The sequence below is a fragment of the Colias croceus genome, chromosome 3 (assembly GCF_905220415.1).
Source record: "Colias croceus chromosome 3, ilColCroc2.1".
Lineage (NCBI taxonomy): Eukaryota > Metazoa > Arthropoda > Insecta > Lepidoptera > Pieridae > Colias > Colias croceus.
Window position 1 is genome coordinate 918,166 of NC_059539.1, and position 21,002 is coordinate 939,167.

Below are 21,002 nucleotides of genomic sequence, written 5' to 3' on the forward strand. Positions count from 1 at the left end.
AAAATAATTACCCACGAATTAATTTCGAGTACAAGGCGAAAACTATACATAAAATATGTATGTAAGTCGAATTGTTTTCATGCATAATATACATTTTACTAGACTGATATAATTTTAATAACTATTTTTTTTGCTAACTATAGATATAGTATTGATAGCTCTGTCAACCTAAGCTGTCAACCATTAATTGATTATTAAAGTAGGTATAATATGTCCTAACATAGTTATGGCTTTAAATAAATTGCATATTTCGGTTTTAAATGAGCAATGAGCATGATTTTTGAACCTGAAAATTGTTTTGAAAAAATTTCCTTTATAATTACATTTTCATAACAGTTATACGTTTTTATATCTACCATAAACAATTTTAAAGGGTTTTTGTTTTTTCAGTAATTAGTAGATCTTTGGTAAATGGTAACCATTTTGAAAAAGTTATAATTGTAAGTAATATATTATTATTTATTGGCATGATAATATGTAGGCAATTTTAATTAATATTTCTTTGTACTTCATTTATATTGTTTTCTTTCATAAAAACTAGAAAAAGTCAGCATTAGTAGGTAGCTAAATATGTACGAAATGTTTCCATTTTATGGCTCCTAAATTAATCATTAATGTGTTAATACATCAAAATAATTATTTTGTAGTAAGTATCTATTAGCGCAACTGCGCAAGATGTCTACTTAGAGCGGCAGCGGAGGAGTGTCTTTAGGACACCAACGAGAACGGTGGCGTTCACAGGCCGAGTTAGCAGGCTTATTGCGCACCCATCAACACGCACTGGACCAGCGCGATGGGTTATTATTTGTCCAAACCTCTTCCCTCATAAGAAGGGAAGAGAGGCCTTTGCCCAGCAGTGGGACAGCCATGGCTGAATAATAATAATAATAAGTATCTATTTGATGAGTTTAAATAAATTACATATGTAAATGTTATGGTATCATATTAATCTTCAGATTTAATCAAATAGTTAAATTGAAGGAAGTTTCATATATTATAATATGTTGCGCTAGCGCATTATTATTTATGAGATAGGTATAGTTAACTATTAAAATATATTTATATCGCATTGTATGTTAGTTACTTACGTCCCACTTAATTTTTTAATTACTTAGTCATCATAATTATTATAAACTGCTATAGAAAATACAATACATATTGTAATTTCAGCCTCAATTATAATTTTTTATCATATAATTTTAACAATAAAACAGCGGCTGTAAATTTTCCGGTCGTTTTAATATTTTTAGTTTTTAATTAACCAAAATAAATCTATACTAAATATTATAAAGCTAAAGAGTTTTTTATTAACCGACTTCAAAAAAGGAGGAGGTTATCAATTCGGCCGGTATGTTTATTTTTATGTATGTACACCGATTACTCCGAGGTTTCTGAACCGATTTACGTGATTCTTTTTTTGTTCGATGCGGGATGGTGTCGAATTGGTCCCATAAAAATTTTATTCTGATAGGCCCAGTAGTTTTTATTTTATGAGGATTTTTGTCTGTATCTATTTGTAAATATTGCAAGTGCAAGTTTGAAGTCGGTTGTTTTTAACGCAGTTATCACTTGTTGTTTGAACGCACTAATCTAAGGAACTACTGGTCCGATTTCAAAAATTGTTTCTGCTAATTTATCGAGAAAGGCTATATATCATCACGCTAAGACCAACAGAACCGGAGTCCGGAGCAGTGCGGGAAAAACCGCAGGGCACAGCTAGTGTGTAATAAAACGAATGTGATACCTTAATGCCACACAGAACATTCAATTCGTAAATAATAAAAATAAAAGATTTTCGATTAAAGTTTAGAAGATAATTAGATGAAATATCAAAGTTCAAAAATCTAAACTTTTTTGCGCGTCCTTCAGACGACCGAACTTTTAAATACATTTTGCTATAATTTTTTTTTTTATGTATGTATGGTTTTCCCATAGTAAGGAATGTTGATCTAGCTTTAACATTTTTTTTTTATTTTGTTAATTCAATTTTGTCTACCACAAAAAAGACCTAACTACGCATTTTTTATCTATATAGGTATTACCCAATTACCCATATCAAAAGGTCCTACCATCTGTAGGTATATTACCGAATTAGGTACCCAAATCAATAGGTAGCAGGTATTATTAGTGTAGAGATTTGCGCAGATAACGAACATTCAGCTAGAGCAGGATTATTGGGATATACCTAGGTAATTGTTTCATCATGTAAAAGTAAAAAGAAGACAAGATTGAAGTTATGATCATTAGGAAAGTCAAATCTGTACCTTTGCTGTACCTACATAGAATGTTTTTTTAAAAGCCTAGCATAGAATGTTTTTTATAGGTACCTACTTGGTGGCGTGATATTTTATCTCTTCTTGCATACACTGATCACGTAAAAAATACATAAACAACAAAATTAGGTACGTCAAAAATTTTTTTGCTAAATTTTTCCTGAAAATCCATGTTTTCTTCTCTAGCTTCGCGCAGCCGGTATATAATATACCGCTTCTCTAATGTGAGCATTTTGTCTATGAAAACCTAGCTTCGCGCAGCAGGCATATACCGCTTCTCTAATGTGAGCATTTTGTCTATGAAAACATGCTGGTGGCAAAGTTGGGCGGGTTGCTTGTTATGGGTGTACACTATACACATAGAGTTTTAAGAATTCATCTATTTAAAAAAAAATGCGTCTGGAATTTTATAAGTATTTTTTACGTACTCAGCGTATACAAAACTATTACCTCCGTTGAGCTTAGTATACCAACAGTGGGACACCCGGTATATTTGATATCGAAGACAAAAATATAGTTTTTAGAATTTTTGTCTGTTTGGCTGTATGTTTATTTGTTTGTATATAATATGTCCAGGCTAAACTCAAAAAGTACTGCATGGATTTACTTCAATTTGGTACAGAGATAGCTTGAGACCTGAGGAAGGAATAGGATACGTTTTATTGGGGAAATCCCACGGGAACTATGCGGGTTTTTCTTTGTCTATGCAGGTGAAGCCGCGGGCGGAAAGCTAGTGAAAAAATATAAACTGTAGCTTTCCATGGTTGGCTTAATAACACCCAACAATTTTTCATAATTTTGAGAGCATCGCGATCGGTTAAAAACATTAGTAAGTAGGTAAGTAGTTAGGTAGGTACATTCAGATTTCAGAATGATCAAAATATGTGGCAGAGAAATGAGCTATAGGTAACCATACTCATAAAATGATAACAATGTAAGGCAAACATGACAGTTTAATTATTTTTAGAATAAGCATGTTAAAATAATGGTAATTACAATTTACTATTACATTTTCGTGGAAACTCGATAGACCGGTCAAGTTCTTGTCCTTCACTTTTAAATGTGGCAAAATAACATTTAATTTTATTTTATTCACTTGATAATATTATAATTTATTTGAGTACTTAATTATATTTTAACTGGTCTTCATAAAGCGTAAAGGTTTATATAACTATTTTATTTTATTTTAGAGCGTAAATCAAAACGATCAAAAATGTCCGTAAAAAGAATTAAATTTTTCGTTCATAATTTTTTATATCGAATTTAGAATGATAATATATCTATCTAACTCCCTTATAAATAATAAATACTTAATAATTACACATCTATCTATCTATCATTTTCCTCGGGTAAACACAATAATAAGTGAATGACCACAACAATTTGAAGATATCTCTTATCTTATCAGTGCATAAAATAATTAATAACACAGTGCGCTGTGCGCTTTAAAAATCAGCTGTTTATAAGAATGTCATGTTTTACGAAACTAACTTGTATGGTCGAATCGGGTTAAACACGTTTCTTCAAAGTCACGATGTTAACATAAAATTTTAACAAATAGTAACCGATTTCAATTAAAAATGAAGAACTAATAGGTACCTACAGCTATAGTCATCAGACATGGGTAACAAATATTTCCCGCTAATTTTTTTTTTTTTTTTTTTCTTTTTCAAAGACAACATACATATTTTTTTAATGATATCAGACGACAGTTCAAACAATGGTTAATTAAATGAAACAAATATACAATAGGTAATTGATGCCAATGTCACGATAACAACTTAATTCAAAATAAATCAAAGGTACGAACCAGCCCAATGTCCATATTTCTTCCATAATGGAAAGTCTTCAGCAGGAATAAAGTACGGTGTTAAATACGATATTAATAATTCTACTACACTTTTTAATGAATCTATTAAAATGCATGCGACGGCCAGTGCGCCTACAATTGCTAATATAAATACCAAAAACATGGTTAAAATATAAATTCACTACAATAAAGCGCACAACATACTGACGCGGCGACTCGTCGACAACTAAATAGTATTTAGTAAATACGGTCACAGTCGACTATTGCTTACATGGGAGTTGTATCAAAAGTTAAACTATCAAATCTTGTTGACCTACAATGCTTATGTCATTGTCTACATTACGTTTTTTTAGTTATTTCCTGACATAATCTAGCCTATCGATTGAATTATAGGATACTTGTCTTGTATGGACATTACTTGCTTTTCAGATTTAGTCTACTCCAAAGCTAGAACAATTTAGATGTAGAGCTCTTCCTGGGTTACCAAATATCAAAATCATTCTTACCAACTACCCGCACTTTAAATAAATAAAATAAAAAATATAAAAGCCTTTTATTTCCACACACTTTTGGATAGTTTAACAATATTTGTGTTAGTTACAATTTTCAAAAAATTTTAAATTTAAATTTGACAGTTATACAAATACAATTTGTGTTAGTAAGTAATGTGTTATTGTTGTGTTGGATTGGGTGAAGGCCTCCTCCATCTTCCTCCACTTATGCTGGTCTTTACCGCAGGAAGCCCAGTCCTTCCCAGCTATATTGACAATGTCATCAGACCACCGTCTGATTGGTCTACCTACATTCCTCAATCCTACTGGTCCTTTCCACAATGATGTTTCAAATGTCCAACGTCCGTCAGTATAACGACTTATGTACCCGCACTTTATGTACTATAAATTATTTTAAAATCTCACACTTGTGAATTTGGTAAATATTTCCCGATTCCATGGTCAAGACTCAAAAGCATCAAAGCACTGAATAATACTTGATCAAAGTCTAACATTTGCAAACTTATGTCGAATACCAAATTATCATAATATTATTCCCAATTTCTCCCGCGACCATAATTACTAGTAACGATCATTTTCAAATTGTACTTTATAATTTACTAGCTTTCCGCCTGCGGCTTCGCCCGCGTTTTCAAAGAAAAACCCGCATAGTTACCGTTCCCGTGGGATTTCCGGGATAAAACCTAGCCTATGTTACTCGTGGATAATGACGTAGCTTTCGAATGGTGAAAGAATTTTTAAAATCGGTCTAGTAGTTTATGAGCCTATTCATTACAATCAAACAAACAAACAAAGTTTTCCTCTTTAAAATATTAGTGTAGATTATACAGAATAAAGATTGGCAATCAAACAAACAAACAAAGTTTTCCTCTTTAAAATATTAGTGTAGATTATAAAGATTGGTTGAGATAACGCCAACACAAAAAAAAAGTTTCTCAATTCCACACATTGTTATAAGGTTTTCCTATCTGTACAACTATTAAAGAGTTAAATAAATAAATAAATTGTATTTTATTACAATAGAAATGTAGGTAGAGCCAAATTTAATTAGTATAAATTGTAATTGTTAGGATAATTATTTTAACTAATTATTAAAGACACACAAAAAAGGCTTAGCGATGCACCGCTTGCGGAAACAAATCGTTGCGGCCTTAGGATGCGTTTCTTTGGTCGCGGTAGAATACCAACAAACACCCGCGGCTCCGTCGCGGTCGGGTCGTCAATCAAATTTCTTACGCCTTGAACGTTTTAAAGCAAATTTCTAGTAATATAATTTTGCCTGAATTCCTAAGATTATATTATAAGTATAGGCACAGAATACATAATAGTGGCTAAACGCTACAGAACGGACACTCTCCGCCTCCCGGCAAAATTAAACACTTACCTCACCCCGCACGATCACGCTTAGATGGCCCGCAATTTTCCGTAGGACGATACGCAATGAAGAATGACAACTTGTGATTATCGTTTTTCGTAAAAAATGGTTAGATATTGTGCTGTTTACGGAGTACCTAGATATCCAGGCATGATGGCATCTTATCCATCCCAACATATTATTACCACCTAGGTAGATATTTTCCTGATTACAGTGGAGACAAATCAATCAAACGAACAATAATTAAAATTCGTTCAGCCGTTCTTGAGTTATAAGTTGTGTATTAAACTAACGCTACATTCTTCTTTCATTTATACCTAAAGATATAAGATAGATATCAACACAAAGATAAACTAAAAATTGGATATTCTTGTTCAAAACAGGTTTAAATAATTTTAAAATTTTATTCATTTTATTTACATAACACGTTATTTCTATTCAAAAATATAAGGCTGTTAAAGGATAACAATATTATTAAATAAATATCCTGTTCATGCAAGTAGGTTCTTAAATATTTATAGAAATTTTAAATAAAATATTGGTTTTACTTTATAAGGTTTACTTAAAACGACAAGTACGTAGAATAGGTACTTTATAAGCCGCACTTTTTCACCCCCGCAAATTTCAACGCGTTTGCTCGCCTACACGAGTCAGGCAATTACCTGACTTTCTTATTTCTATTTTGGAGCTTGTATACAACGTATCTATCGCAATTCGCACGTAAACATTTTAGTATTACCATGTATTACCTAGGTTAATGCATTAAAATTTATCAATTTATATTCTGTATTATTATATAAATTTATCCATAAAATCAATATAATTATAAAATCAATAGACTTAAAAATTATGTTCTTATTAAAATAACACGTTTTTAACAATGGTTTTTAAAGTCAATTTTAGCCAATGCAAAGTTGGCAATGAAACGCATAGGTTCAGTAGTGATCCTTTTTTTATATTTTGAAGGTTTTACATATAATATATCAACAACAAGCTGTGTATTGTCTGTAATGTATATAATTATATACTCAATCATTTCCTCGATGAAAGTAGGTATCATATTTATTATTCATACAGCCTCTACATCATCGGTCCTCAATATTTACTACATAATAGACTACAGATTACATAATAAAATTAAACTTCTTTAAAACTCGTATTAAAAGAACAAAGGCTATGTAACATTTTTATTTATAACAATTTAACAAAACATAAAGGACAAAAACGCATTTTCGTTTTCTTATGCAATGACGTCATTGGTGGTACTTTCTACTCCCTTCCCGCCATTTTCTTGAAATGTCATCACTATTTCCTTCCTTTGATTTGGTTTCGCTGCAAAATGATAAAAATTTAATATAATTAAATAAAATACAAAAGCGACCTCATAACATGCAATTAATAATTCCTATTGTATGCAAATTCAAAAATCAAATAAAATCATTAAACTTGCTCTATATTCGTATATAATATATAGTTCTTCAACTAGGTACCTACTTATGTAGTTTCATACGTAAATTGGTTTCAGTTCAAATCAATAAAAAATTGTTTATTTTATAATATAGAGCTATATTGCAAATATGTAGGTATTATAAATACATTTTTATACATACCAAAATTACAAATCTTCGCTCCAATACCTTTTTCCTTCAAATACTTAACGACTTCGTAAAAGAATATAAATACTAAAGTTCCTAATAAATAATAAATCAGAAACTCCATCATTGTGATAAGATTATTGTATTCAAATAAGCTTTTTATTTTATATCGATATTCGATTCCTAACTGGTTCCGGTCACTGACTTGCGGCTAGCGAGAGAGGATTAACGTGCATGGTGAAACATCTTGTAATACTGCATGCAGTGTCCTTTCAATGACGCGTCATCGATGTTTTATTTATTTTTGATAAAATTTTAACTTTACAATATATCAGACTAGATTTCCGCCCGCGGCTTCGCCCGCGTTTGCAAAGGAAAACCCGCATAGTTCCCGTTCCCGTGGGATTTCCGGGATAAAAACTATCCTATGTGTTAATCCAAGTTAGGTACCCTCTATATGTGTGCTAAATTTCATTGTAATCGGTTCAGTAGTTTTTCGTGAAAGAGTAACAAACATCCATACATCCATACAAACTTTCGCATTTATAATATTAGTAATGTAGGATTTACATTTTTACAACTTCTTGAATCAATCAATTCTTCAATGAGATCTCTACAATCTTATTTAGCATCTAAGGACATTTAAGTTAACATTAGAATGTATCTGCCGAAATAACAATGATGGTCTTTTTTAAATACATACTTAGGTACTTACCTATATTTCATTAAAAAATTGTTTTTATGTAGACTTGGTCGTTTGAAAGTACGATTTATGGTACTGTGTACCAGTACATCATATTAGGAGTTCGTCCTTATACATTATACTACGTTTACCATTAATTATTTTATACGCACATACGCATCAGAATATAGCATTGCTAACTGCATTCTTTGTATGGTTAATTATGTAAATGTAAGCGCTGTTAAACGATACTAGACAGTACAGACAGTAGTTTATGACTTAGTTTAAAACCTTCAGATAAAAAAAAATTTAGTGTACTTTTAAATTCTTGCAATAATCAACGCATATATAATATCACAGTAAAATATGCAAGGTACTACCTATGACCTATACTATTGAAGGTTTTAGATAAATTTTATCTTTTGTGTAGTTTGTGGTGTAGTTAGGGAATAAACCGGCATTTCTATAATAAATAATGATGATTCAAATAGTCATAATCAATTGTAAATTATAATTTACCTATCTATAAAAATGAAACCTGTTTCGCGTTGTCACGACATCACGTGCGAACGGCTGAACCGATTTCGATAATTTTTTTTTATTATATTCCTTGCAGTATGAACGTAAATATGTATCACGGGCGAATCCGGGGCGGACCGCTAGTTAATTGATATTTTCCTGTGATATTTTTACAGGAATCTATCCATTCATAAGCTTCATTCATTGGAAAATGTAAACAATATTTATGGCTAGCAATCTGCATTTGACAACTTGTCAACTCGACAAATGACAATGGTGACAAATCAAATAAACTAATTAACTAACATTTATTTTGAATTGTGTTTTTGAGTTTGTCTCATTAATTAATTGAGTGAATTATTTGGAAGCGTTGAGAATTTAACAAATTAAACCATGGAAAAGGACTTGGACAAAGTTGTTGAGGAAATAATGTCAACACCCAACGTGACTGGGTGTATATTTGCTGATCATAAAGGTCTGTGTTTAGCAGCCAAAGGCGCTGCTCATGTAGACTCCGCGGGAATTCTCGTAGCTATATCCGAGCAGGCTTGTAAGCTACAGCCCAATTTGAAGCCGCCCACCGTGTGCCTAGAGACTGACCAAAAAATGTGCTTGATTCAACGGCACGGTACTATTACAGGAGGAATTTTCAAATTGAAGACATAGAAACATAAGTGACAAATATTTCGCCTAATTTGGCTACTTGGCAGTGTTTGATGATTGAATGGCAATTTTCTTTTGGTTAAATAATTATGTAAAGATACACATTATTTGAACATTATGCAAAAGGAAGTAGTTATACATTATTATAACAATGTAATAGTAATAGTTCTATTAAATCTCTTTGTATTATTTATCTATGTATAGAATTCATGAGTATGTATGTAAATAGATTTAGCTATTGTTTTAAGTTTTGTTATTATTTTAATAAATTAAGTTATTAAATTCCTTATTTTATTTCCTCTTTTACTTATGAATATATATTTTTCTCTGGATACTGATACTATTATAAGATTTTACTCCAGATGAGAAAATGCATAATATTATTTGTTTACTCCATTCCTTGATTTAACTCAGGTGTCCGTACATTTACTATTTTCTAGGAAAAGGGGTTTTCAAGAAACACATCAACAATCATACCTGTGAAAGCTTAAAAATATGTCTTAAGGGACACACCGCGCGCCATCTATTGAGATGATTTAACAACCATCTCAACCAATATGAAGCACTTTTCAGTGAATACTACTACACAGCTTGTAACGATGGAACACGACCTTTTCTTGAATTTATATTTTTTGGTTTTTAAGGCATTCAAATGCTTTATAAATATAAATTTATAAAGAATAGAAAAAATTCGATCTTAGCTTAAAAATACTTTTTATGGCAGGGGTGTACAAATAATACAAGAAGAATGCAATATACACACATTTATTACAGATATTATGCTGTCCTAACAGTAATATTATATGACAAGAACAATGCAGTAACCACTTCTACAACTATAACATACTCAAACATACATATAACTTCAACTTGTTACTACATACCATATTCAAGATTTTCTTTATAATAGCACAGATTAGACAGATCCAAAAATTATAGCATAGCGGTCTGCCCCGTCTTTGCCCGTTTGTACATGTTTGCGTTTTCTTCCCGTAAGAACCGTCCTCGTAATTGAAAGAATATTATAAAAAAATAATTATCAAAATCGGTCCAGTCAATACGCGTGATGCTGTGACCAAGGGAAATAGGGATTCATTATTATACATAAAGATTACGGTGAACTGTAAACAAATTTGTTTGTAGAAGGAGGATGAGATTCCTCCATCGAATAAGGGAGTATCTTTAACCAGTCAATATGACTGGTTGGTAAGGCCCTGATGGATGTTGTACACATTATGTATTAAAAACATGTCAGAAGCATGTATCAGAGAAATATGTACTATGACAATATATTTTTTTTTACAATTGTTTGTCTTTTGCTTAAACACTTCCTCAAATGGAGGCTCTGTAATATTTGTATTTTTTTACATAATATACCAAAATTGCTGGCATACTTTTTGAACTTAACATAGTTGACAATTTCATTACAAAAATAATTATTAATAAGTAACAGCTGCTAGCGCGCAAGAGCAACTTTTGTCTCCGCAACTATTTTGTCTCTCCCATCAACTCTATGGGCTAGTATGAAAGTACGCGCACGTAGCGACGCAACTCCCTAACAAAAGTTGCTCTTGCGCGCTAGCTCTTACAGTTAGTAGATCTAAACAAACAAAATAATTTATCAGTTTAAACCTGAATTTGTGAACACCTTACTTAATTTATTTTATTGGACCGTGATTGGACCTGTCTATCTGCCATAGAAGTAAAGACTTAAGTTATTATAAATTTCATAATAATTTCTATGTACATTATGATAATACTATTTCATTGATAAATATGTTTTTTGTAAATAATGTTTATGATTTTATATAACTGTATCAAGATATGTAAAAAGCCTCAATAAAATATTATTCAAAATAAAATAATCAGTATATTTTATTTATGTAAATAAATAAGAAAATCATAAAAAATCAATGTGTTTACTTTTTTTTTTACTTTTTACTCCAAAGCCGTCACACTCTATAAATATGATTTTACCTACAAAATGATGAAACACTGATCCAGATTTACTTATTTATTTACACAATATTTTACGAAATCTTTTACATAATATTCATAGTAAATTATATTTATTTATAGGGGATATTTTTCGAACAAACCTCAATACCAACAAATATTCCAGTCAGTCAAGACAATCAATTCACAATAATTCCAAAAGTTTTCAAACTTCGGTCAAGTGAATGGTACATTGGGACGACAATAAATCTCATTTTGCAACCTTGTCCGCAGTCCGGAACAGCAATTAAATTATTTTTTGCTGTATGGTCGTGAAAAAATAAAAAAAAAACATTAATAATCAATAACAAAAAATGTTCCGTACACTTAGATTGGTTGCAAATTTAATACGTGAAATAAAATATTATATCGAAAACTTCCCCAAGTTTGCAGAACTTTTGGAATTTTTTTCAGGACTATACAGCAAAAAATAATTTAATTTGCAATTCTAACAATGTTCCGGACTGCGGACAAGGTTGCAAAATGAGATTTATTGTCGTCCCAATGTACCATTCACTTGACCGAAGTTTGAAAACTTTTGGAATTATTGTTAAATTTTCGATTTCGAATGTCGATACTGACTGATGTAAATGCATATACGCTGCGAAACCGTAAATGACACATATTTCCTTTTCGAAGGCCATTCTGGTAACAATGTTGCCACATTTATCAGTTTCGCTAACCTTAACAAAAAATTCTAATCTATACTCTAAGTGCTTTATATTCATAAAATTATATACAAACTAAAGAGGGAATAATTTACACTTACAATGTAATAAAATAATGATTCGCTTTTGAATAAGGAAGAACATTGAGGTTAACATAATAATTAGTTGCCATATTTTAACGTAAAATAATAAGAGCACAAGCAGATTATCTATGGAAGCAAATTATAGATAATTAACATATTTAAAACATAAAATACATTTGTATGTTGATACAATTTATCGAACAAAATATTTAAATAAATTCAATTTAGATGAGCAAATGATAAAATATTATTATGAGACTAGGGTCTACTTTAGTCGTCTTAAATTTTAAATTTAAAAATTAACAATAAATATCCATGCTTTTTAAAAATAGTTCTAATTTTTCCCGTTAATAGTACATAGTTAATAATACATTTAAACTATGTGTATTTCCTTCACTAATAAACTGTATATAGCTGCGTTACACTGATTATAATTTTCAACACTTTCTTTCTCTCATTGCGTAAAAACAAAAATGAAAATATAAGGTATAGGTTATCAAAGTTTATTAGTATGAACTATACGCATTATTTAATGTAAGTGCTTAAAATTATAAAAACAATAATGATTAAAAATTCAACACCACTTGTGGCGATGGCACGGCAAATCAGCTACAAAAAAATGACAATCACGCCATAAAAGGTACAATTTCAAATCACACTTGATTATGATTAATTCGAACATTCAAGGGCAGATAGCATGAATTGACACGTTTCTATACAAAAGTTTTACAGCCGTGGGACCATTAAAAAATAATTATAATAAATTTGCATAAGGACGTATGTATGTAAATGAGACCCTATTGGAATTTGGAATGTATACAACATTATAATAATAATTCGTTTAACATAAATACTATAAAATAAAATCCTTATGAACTATATGTCAGCTTATTCTAAGGACTGAAATTTTTTTTAATTAAAGGCCAACCTGTATACTTTTTAAAATGATATTTTAGTATGCCATAAGAGGAATTGTTTTGACTTCTGTGAACTTATGCGAACAAAGCTAGCAGATAAAATATAATATCAAATCTTCTTCATAGTTTAAACAGATTAAATGGGGAGAGTTATAGAGAAAATTAGAAAAGTTATATAAAGGTAATACAAAAGGGTCACGCACACAAAAATTTACCCTATTTGCATTAATGATTACGGAGTGACGCGCTATTTATTATCTTAACAAAGGCCTATGGATAAGACATCATGTGTTTGTATGCTACTCTAGAGGGCGTAGATCACTGGAATCGTGTACATGTATGTATAAATCTTTATTATCGATGCTATATATTTATCTATCGAACCAACTTATAAATAACGATAGATATGTTCTAATTCAACATGAACTAAATTACGTACGAACACTCATAAGCTGTAACATATCACAAACAAATATCTAATGGAAAATGAAATAATTACCTACGAATAACAATTTATCTATCTACTGCATTTGTCAACCTTTAACAAAGTGATATAGTTATTTTATACGTCACTAAGTACTTTAATGTAGACGCAAAGAATGACGTAAAGACCTCTCTTGTATAGTCAGAGCCATTAAGAATCGATTTGAAAATGTTGGCTGGTATAGTTCTATCTCACTCGCAACAATGTCGTGCGCGATAATGTGTAACGTGCAAGCGAGACAAAACCATATAGCCAGCATATGACTAATCTTTCGGTTTCTGCAGTCTTTTTTCGCGTTTCAATTTAGACCTATTTTCATATCAATCGAATTAAGTCTTATTTTGTGAGAGATCGTTAAATCTAGAAATAACATTACGTGGTTTATTAACAAGACATTCATAAAGCGACAACAATTGCTTCAAATAGATGTTGATGAAGATTGGTCCAAGATCGTCGACTTGAATACAAGAATTTCCGCATTATTTGGTCAACATTTTTCAAAATTATGCATTCGATATTAAATAGATCAAAATTCTTATGTCTAAGCAAAGAAAGTCGCTTCGTTTGGCTTCGCACTGACGTATTGTTCACACTTATATTTACGTTCAAAGTTTGTGTTGTCACGCCAGTGAAATATGCTATTTTTATGGAGGACATATTATATTGGAAATCGATGGAACAAACATTCAAAATTCACCCGCAAACCACGCAAGACTTATATTTAAAGTGCTTATGCTACACCTTAAATGCATTATAGCCTTTTTCTGTTCACGTCCAGTCACGATTGCTTTCACAATTTACTATGTGTAATTTAATACAGTTATTTGCGAAGTTAACTTTCGAAAATATACGCTTCAGAAGTCTAACAATCTAACTAACTTGAGCACATGATACTAAAATGGAAAAAATTTAAACAGTTATTTCACCACTGTATTCATAACATTTTTGGTGTACCGCAAGGATCTGTATAAGGTTCACATTTGTTCTTCGTATATGTAAATGACTAATGTGTTGTTATTGTGGGTAGCGCAGTAATTTCACAATGTAGGACGTATGTACAGTCACTTTAATCTATTTTCAGGTCAATTGTTGAGAGGGGGTCCTGTGAAACTGAAAGGTTGTTCGTTGGTGACGAGGTTAGCTCGCGGCGCCGTCGTGGGCTGGAAACCACCGGCCTCTAACGTTGCCGCTGATGTCCTCATTTCTTCAATAGACGCTCTAAAGGCAACAGATTTTATTTAAACTAAGCAACAACAAAATAAATGCAATCCATAAGTCTATTTATTGCGAAGCATAAATGAAAACTGCTGAAAGGGCCACAATTTATTACCGGTTCTATATTTCTAGCAAGTGCCTTCGAATAACTAAAAACCGACATCAATGTGCTAGTAGCTTTTACTTGCAATAAAAAAGAAATAGCTTCAAGGAAAACTATAAAGAAGAACATCGACTAAAAACCAAAATACAATCGTGTAAAAGTAATATTAGTTATTAAAAATAAATCATGCCAAGCAAAATCACCCAAAAACAAGAAAATATCGTGCAAAGCATAGCAGTGGGGTTATATCAATAAAGGTGGAATGAAGATAAATAAGAAACTTCTCTTTATTCATTAAAGTCAAGAATCAAGATTCAGACAACGCGACCTTTCAGAAAAGATTATGTAGCCTCGTTATCTCTAAAGTTAATAAATCGAGTGCTATGCGATCCCACTAAGAATAGGATCGATTGACGCCATATTGAGTACATAATAATATGTGTTAACACCTTCGTATTTGAATTGGAACGCTTCTTCAAACAACGTTTGACAAAGACCATCATTCCTATTCTCAATTAGATCACACTGTACACGATTTATGATCCAACCCCCATTCCACCGTGCCCCAAACTCGTATTGCCTTAGTTAGGACGCCACACGTCTGGGTCCTCCATGAGCGTGACGCTGTGGTCCTGCGCCGGCGCGCCCGGGGGCGTGGTGCCGCCCGCCATCGCGGCCATGTCGTCCCGCGAGCCCCTACCCGCACGCAATGTTAGACCGCCCACCGCGGGTAACAATATAATTCGGCATTGAGTGTTATTTTTAGCTATTTTTCAATTTATTGGCATTTAAGTGTTCTTTGAGTGTAGTTTTTAGCTAATTCGGTAATCTTTTAATGTAATTTTTTGCTAGTTTGACATTATTTTTGTGTAATTTTTACTTACTACTTACTAATTACGTATTCTTCAAGTGTAATTTTTGGCTAATTTGGCATTTTTGAAGTGTAATTTGGAGCTTATTACAACAATTTTTTTTTGAGAAACATTAAGTTATGTTAGCGTTTCTTGGTTGTGTAATTTAAAATTTTATTACTGAGTTAAGTTATTGTTATTAGTTTGAACAAATTAAACATTTTTGAAGATTTTCTTGTGAAATTTTGCCTTGTTGAGCGCTTTTTGATTGAGAAATTTCAAATTGTATTACTGAGATTTTTAGATGTTTGTGCTATCGGCAGATCCTGACTGTTTGCTTTTTCTTTAAATTCAAGCGTGTATTAAAGTACGAAGTAATATAAAATAACGTTCTTACAATTTCCATTACATTTGTTGTTTTACTAAGCGAAATTAGGTTCACTGATAGATCCATCGAATTTTATAAAGAACATTTATTCTTAAGACTTTACCGTGGAAATTGCTTTACAACCTTTCAATAAATTTTATCAATAAGTAATTAATTTTAATCAGCCTCCATTATATTGTTACCCCACTTTGTCGATGTTAAATGATTAGATAGTTAAAACACACAGAAAAAACATCACACAAAAGATGTGTGTCGTAAGTATTAGTTTCACAAACAGATATTTTTTTATTATTTCTTTTAGATAAACAACATTAAAGCAAAGCTAACACACTGTTAATGATTCATACCAACAAAACGATTGTGTCTTGAATAATCTTTGAAAAGAAACATTTAACACATACATCCTCCAACATAAAATTTACCACAACTGTATAAAGCATTCGACCCATTATGAACCTTATTTCCTAAGCGACAAGTGCTATATTGATGTAACGAATTACTCACTTTTTGCCTAGCGCCATCATTCCGTACACGATGCCCGTTGCGAATATAATTCCACTGCCGAACCATGTACTGAGACTCAGGAAACAGAGAAAGAATGGTGGCAAAGATAATCTGGAAAAGAGAGAATCAGTTTTAACATGGTTTTCATTTTAAAATTTATCAAAGAATGAAGAAGAAATCTTCATTGCCATCTAGCTGTACACAAACAACTGATATATGTATATACTATATAGTTACTATTAAATAATAATAAGTAAAAGTACATACTTTTTACTTTTTAACCAAAACTAGATTCACTTTTCGGAATAAAGAGCGAAATTTTATCAGACAATGATGGACACTCGATTGTACTGCGTGCTACTATCTCGTTATCTATTTCAAAACTACCCACATATCGAAAATTACTTGTTAATGTTTCCATTTACGTTCTATATGATACTGAAGATATTAAAATTCATTTAAAAGTCTACACCTACTCATAAATAAAACAAGCTTTCAATTATTGTTATTTACTATCTATCTTTCGGTTTGTCCAGTTAACCCTTATGTATGAACTGTTTTTAATTCGATGGATTAATTTTCTACATAACTACTAGAGACATTTAAACTCACATAATATGAAAAATGTCGGGGGCGTCGTCGAGTTCATTTTAAATATAGAAATTCGACTTAAATAAAACATAATATATGAGTCACATTATACAATCTAGTGGTTTTCTTGCTTTGTCATTCAAGGTTAAAATATACATTTACTTAATGGACTTTTTAATTCACTTCATTTATCTTATCTCGATAAACTATGACAATATTTGTATAACATACTATGTATCCTTAATTCAAGTAATAATTAATGAATTTCAAAATTTACTTAAAAACTGATGCAGTAGCAACTAACAATATATTCTATATTTATAAATTGAAGAATTTATAATCATTATTGAGTATATTTTTTTTTAATAGAGGGAAAGAAAATAATAAAGTGACTATAAAACTAGTTTTTCGAAATTAGTTGTTCACATACACTTTACGCTATCAAAGCCATAATTTTTTCCATATCCTATTTCACTCATTTCAAGTTTTGTGTTCTTGGCAAAAATATATCCTTCTCTAACTCTATGCCTTTTCTAAGTTTCATCAATTTCGGTTCAGTGGTTTAAGCGCGAAAGCGTAACAGAGGTATAAAATTACTTTCGCATTTAAAACATCAGCGGGACATGGGAATTACCACATTACAATTCAAATTTACTTAAGTATTAATGCTGTATCATCTTATCACGATTATAATATTCTTGTACATATCACACGCCGAAAAAAGGAAATTAAAGTAATTGTTAGTTTCTTACTTTTACTCTCATTCTGTCAAAAAATGTCACGAAATACCATCTAAAATTATTTAGATACTTTATTTTTTTAATTTCATTGATTTTAATAAATTACCTAAATTAAAATTAGTATTTTCAATTATAAACAAGCTACTGAACAATAAATAACATTATCTAGATTTTTAACTTTTTATTTCACAGCCTAAAACTGCTCATTTCTTTACTCTAAAATTTATAAAACCATACCTAGTTTTAATAACACTAGCGGTCCGCCCCCGCTTCGCCCGTGGTACATATTTCGCAATAAAAGGTAGCCTATGTTCTTTCTCAGGGTCTAAAGATTGTCTGTGCCAAATTTCATCAAAATCGGTTGAGAGGTTTATGCGTGAAAACCATACATACATACATACGTAATTACAAATCTTTCCTCTTTATTATATTAGTATAGAAGTATAAATTAATTCTCACCCAATGTACAAAGCTGCCTTGTTCCAATATGGCCGGCCCTCCATCTTATCGGACAGCACTTGCACATAATCAATGAAGAAGCAGCAGCAAGGCGCCTCACACACAATCACTATGAAGCCAGCGAGCATCTGCCATATACCAGCTATGAGGCAGGTCACTTGCAAAACAATGATGCCCGTGCAGTTTATCAGGCCCAGTACTATTGCAACTGGAAATTTGAAGGGTTAATTAGTTTTGCTTGCTCAAGTTGAGTAAAAATCAATAAAAAAACATTGCATTTGTCAGGAAATTCATGGAAAAAAAAATTCTCCATTGTAAAGAACTAAAATTGTTAGTTTCTTATAATCAAGCTATATATTTTACTAGCTTACCGCCCGCGGCTTCGCCCGCTTTGTCTACAACCTAATAAATTTTATACTAAAACCATCCTCTTGAATCACTCTATCTATTAAAAAAACCGCAACAAAATCCGTTGCGTAGTTTTAAAGATTTAAGCATACAAAGGAACATAGAGACAGAGAAAGCGACTTTGTTTTATACTATGTAGTGATTTATTAATAAATATAATTAAGAAAAACGACAAATGTTGATAAAGATGATAATTTATAATATCTTTGCAAACTACTTTGAATAAAAATTAAGGCTCATGTATTGAATGTAACCTACATTAATTAGAAAGAACATATTAAATAGGTATAACTACATGTTGCATGAAATTAATGTTTCATACTTTCTAAATGTTACCATAATAATTATATGATCAATAGGCATGACGAAAGATTTTGAAATCATCTTCCATAATGTGTGTATAAGTTTACTATATAAGAAAAACCCTATATTTCGGTAATATACTTAAATTTAACGAAGATAAAAGCCATTTTTCAAAAAATATTTATTAACTGTGCCAAAACAGCTCGCAGGTGTCATGGCGTAGGCGTGACGTCACTCTTTAGTAAATACGTAATTATTTGTACGCATTGCGAAGAAAATTAAAGAAATATTTATTTAATATGTGTTATAGAAACGAATTTCAAAGTTTATAAGTAGTGTGCAGTATTGCAGTGTGAATCCACATAAAAATAATGCTCAAAAATGTGTTAGTAATTATTTCAAGCGAGAAAATAATAAGAAATGATTGTATAAAGTTGGCGCGGAGAACCCCGAAACCACGTATTCGTGAATTCGCAATTATATTTCTGTTCTGAGTCGATAAAGCATACGTGAAACAATAGAAAATAAATAAAAAGCGTATTCTCAACAAATTCATAACAACAAAATACATCTGACGTGAGTTGTTTACTTAATCGTGACGTCACGCGTGTTTTAGTCAAAATGGCGAACTGCAGAATTTCAATGTTTTATTTTATTGATAATCTCATTAATCTTAATGTTTTTAAGATTTTTAAGTCACTATATTTAATTTATTTATTATACATTTTCCCTTAAAAACACTAATACGATCATTTATGGATACTGTCGTCATGCCTATTATTATGTATTATGCAAACACTGTACAGGGAATATACTTTGTTATCTAATAACTAACCTACTAATGAATTTTTTATTTATTACATAAATAATTCTAAATGGACTTATTTCCCCGAGGATTTATTACAGACTTGTATTGCTTTTAGACTAGATTTTATATGAAAGAGAGTAAAACTACAGGCTAAAGTTAGTTAATCAATAGTGTTTATAATACAATTAATGATATACACACTTGAGTGACTTTAAATGGATTTTACTGATGTGATTAGATTGAATATGCTCGGTGTTGTTTTTATTAATGATTTTGTACTCAATATTTCCTTTAAATTTTTCATTCATAAAATATCTGATTTTATTTTTACAATATAATTTAAAGTAACAGTGGGTTACTTCACCTACAAATTATTATGATTTACCTCACAAATAGGTACATACGCAATTAATTTATAACAACTAAAAGTATAATAATTAACCTTTTGATTGAAACATATGTTATAAGTATAGAAACAGTCAAGATAATTCTAGTATGTAGAAACTAATTAGAAGGTATAATAAAATACTATGCAAATAATATCATTTTATAGAGGCGGTCACGATTAAATAAAAAAATAATCAGGTTTGAATACCTACCAAACTGATAAGATAAAGAAAGTAAATAAAATGAAACATTAACATCGTCATAATAATGTTATTGCATTGTTTAGCATTCAGTCCTTTCATTATATAAATATAAATAAAATACGTACTGAAACTGCCAATTGTTCCCAACCCCCGACCAGCGTAACGTAGTGTCCAAGGAACATCATCTTTCTGGACATTGTCGGCGCCTGGGCGGGCCCATAGCATAGAAATCTTGTTGGCGAAGGACTAAAATAGAAAGAAACGTTGGAAGAATATACATTTCAGGCTTAATATTCATTTTATTTACATTTATTAACTCCACTTACCATCTTCGAAAAAATCAATCGCCTTGGCACTGCTGTGTCAGCTGTCAAACGCCACAGGACACAGTGACAGAGCAACACACAGAGCAATTAGCAAAGAAGAAATTTGGCAAAGGCTCATTACACACAGATTGATAAGAATT

The 21,002-nt window shown here is 31.1% G+C and overlaps 3 protein-coding genes and 1 long non-coding RNA gene across 5 annotated transcripts in view; 1 reads left to right on the top strand and 3 right to left on the bottom strand.

Annotated features, from left to right (window-relative positions):
- LOC123706076 (inactive hydroxysteroid dehydrogenase-like protein 1) overlaps positions 1 to 4,301 on the bottom strand; it is a 28,409-nt gene extending 24,108 nt beyond the window's left edge. Inside the window, exon 1 of the mRNA XM_045655216.1 lies at positions 4,084 to 4,301. Coding sequence (XP_045511172.1) covers positions 4,084 to 4,246 — 163 coding nt within the window. The 5' untranslated portion in view covers positions 4,247 to 4,301. The remainder of the gene's footprint in view (positions 1 to 4,083) is intronic.
- A 2,841-nt stretch (positions 4,302 to 7,142) lies between these two features.
- On the bottom strand, positions 7,143 to 7,904 carry LOC123706295. Its single transcript, XR_006753391.1, has 2 exons — positions 7,581 to 7,904; positions 7,143 to 7,302 (listed from the first exon to the last, which is right to left on the bottom strand). It is a non-coding gene; the product is annotated as an uncharacterized LOC123706295 (long non-coding RNA).
- Positions 7,905 to 9,063: 1,159 nt separating this feature from the next.
- On the top strand, positions 9,064 to 9,711 carry LOC123705889 (ragulator complex protein LAMTOR5). Its single transcript, XM_045654972.1, has one exon. The coding sequence runs from the start codon at positions 9,160 to 9,162 to the stop codon at positions 9,430 to 9,432; it is 273 nt and encodes a 90-aa protein (XP_045510928.1). The 5' UTR covers positions 9,064 to 9,159; the 3' UTR covers positions 9,433 to 9,711.
- A 467-nt stretch (positions 9,712 to 10,178) lies between these two features.
- Positions 10,179 to 20,920, bottom strand: LOC123705888 (calcium channel flower). Of its 2 annotated transcripts, XM_045654971.1 has the most exons (6): positions 20,863 to 20,920; positions 20,662 to 20,782; positions 18,428 to 18,635; positions 16,638 to 16,748; positions 15,475 to 15,590; positions 14,625 to 14,794 (listed from the first exon to the last, which is right to left on the bottom strand). In XM_045654971.1, the coding sequence occupies exons 1-5, from the start codon at positions 20,863 to 20,865 to the stop codon at positions 15,476 to 15,478; spliced, it is 558 nt and encodes a 185-aa protein (XP_045510927.1). In that variant the 5' UTR covers positions 20,866 to 20,920; the 3' UTR covers positions 14,625 to 14,794; position 15,475. The 2 variants fall into 2 exon arrangements, with proteins under 2 accessions (XP_045510926.1, XP_045510927.1); XM_045654970.1 differs by lacking the exon at positions 15,475 to 15,590 and having other exon boundaries at positions 10,179 to 14,794.
- Positions 20,921 to 21,002: the final 82 nt, after the last annotated feature.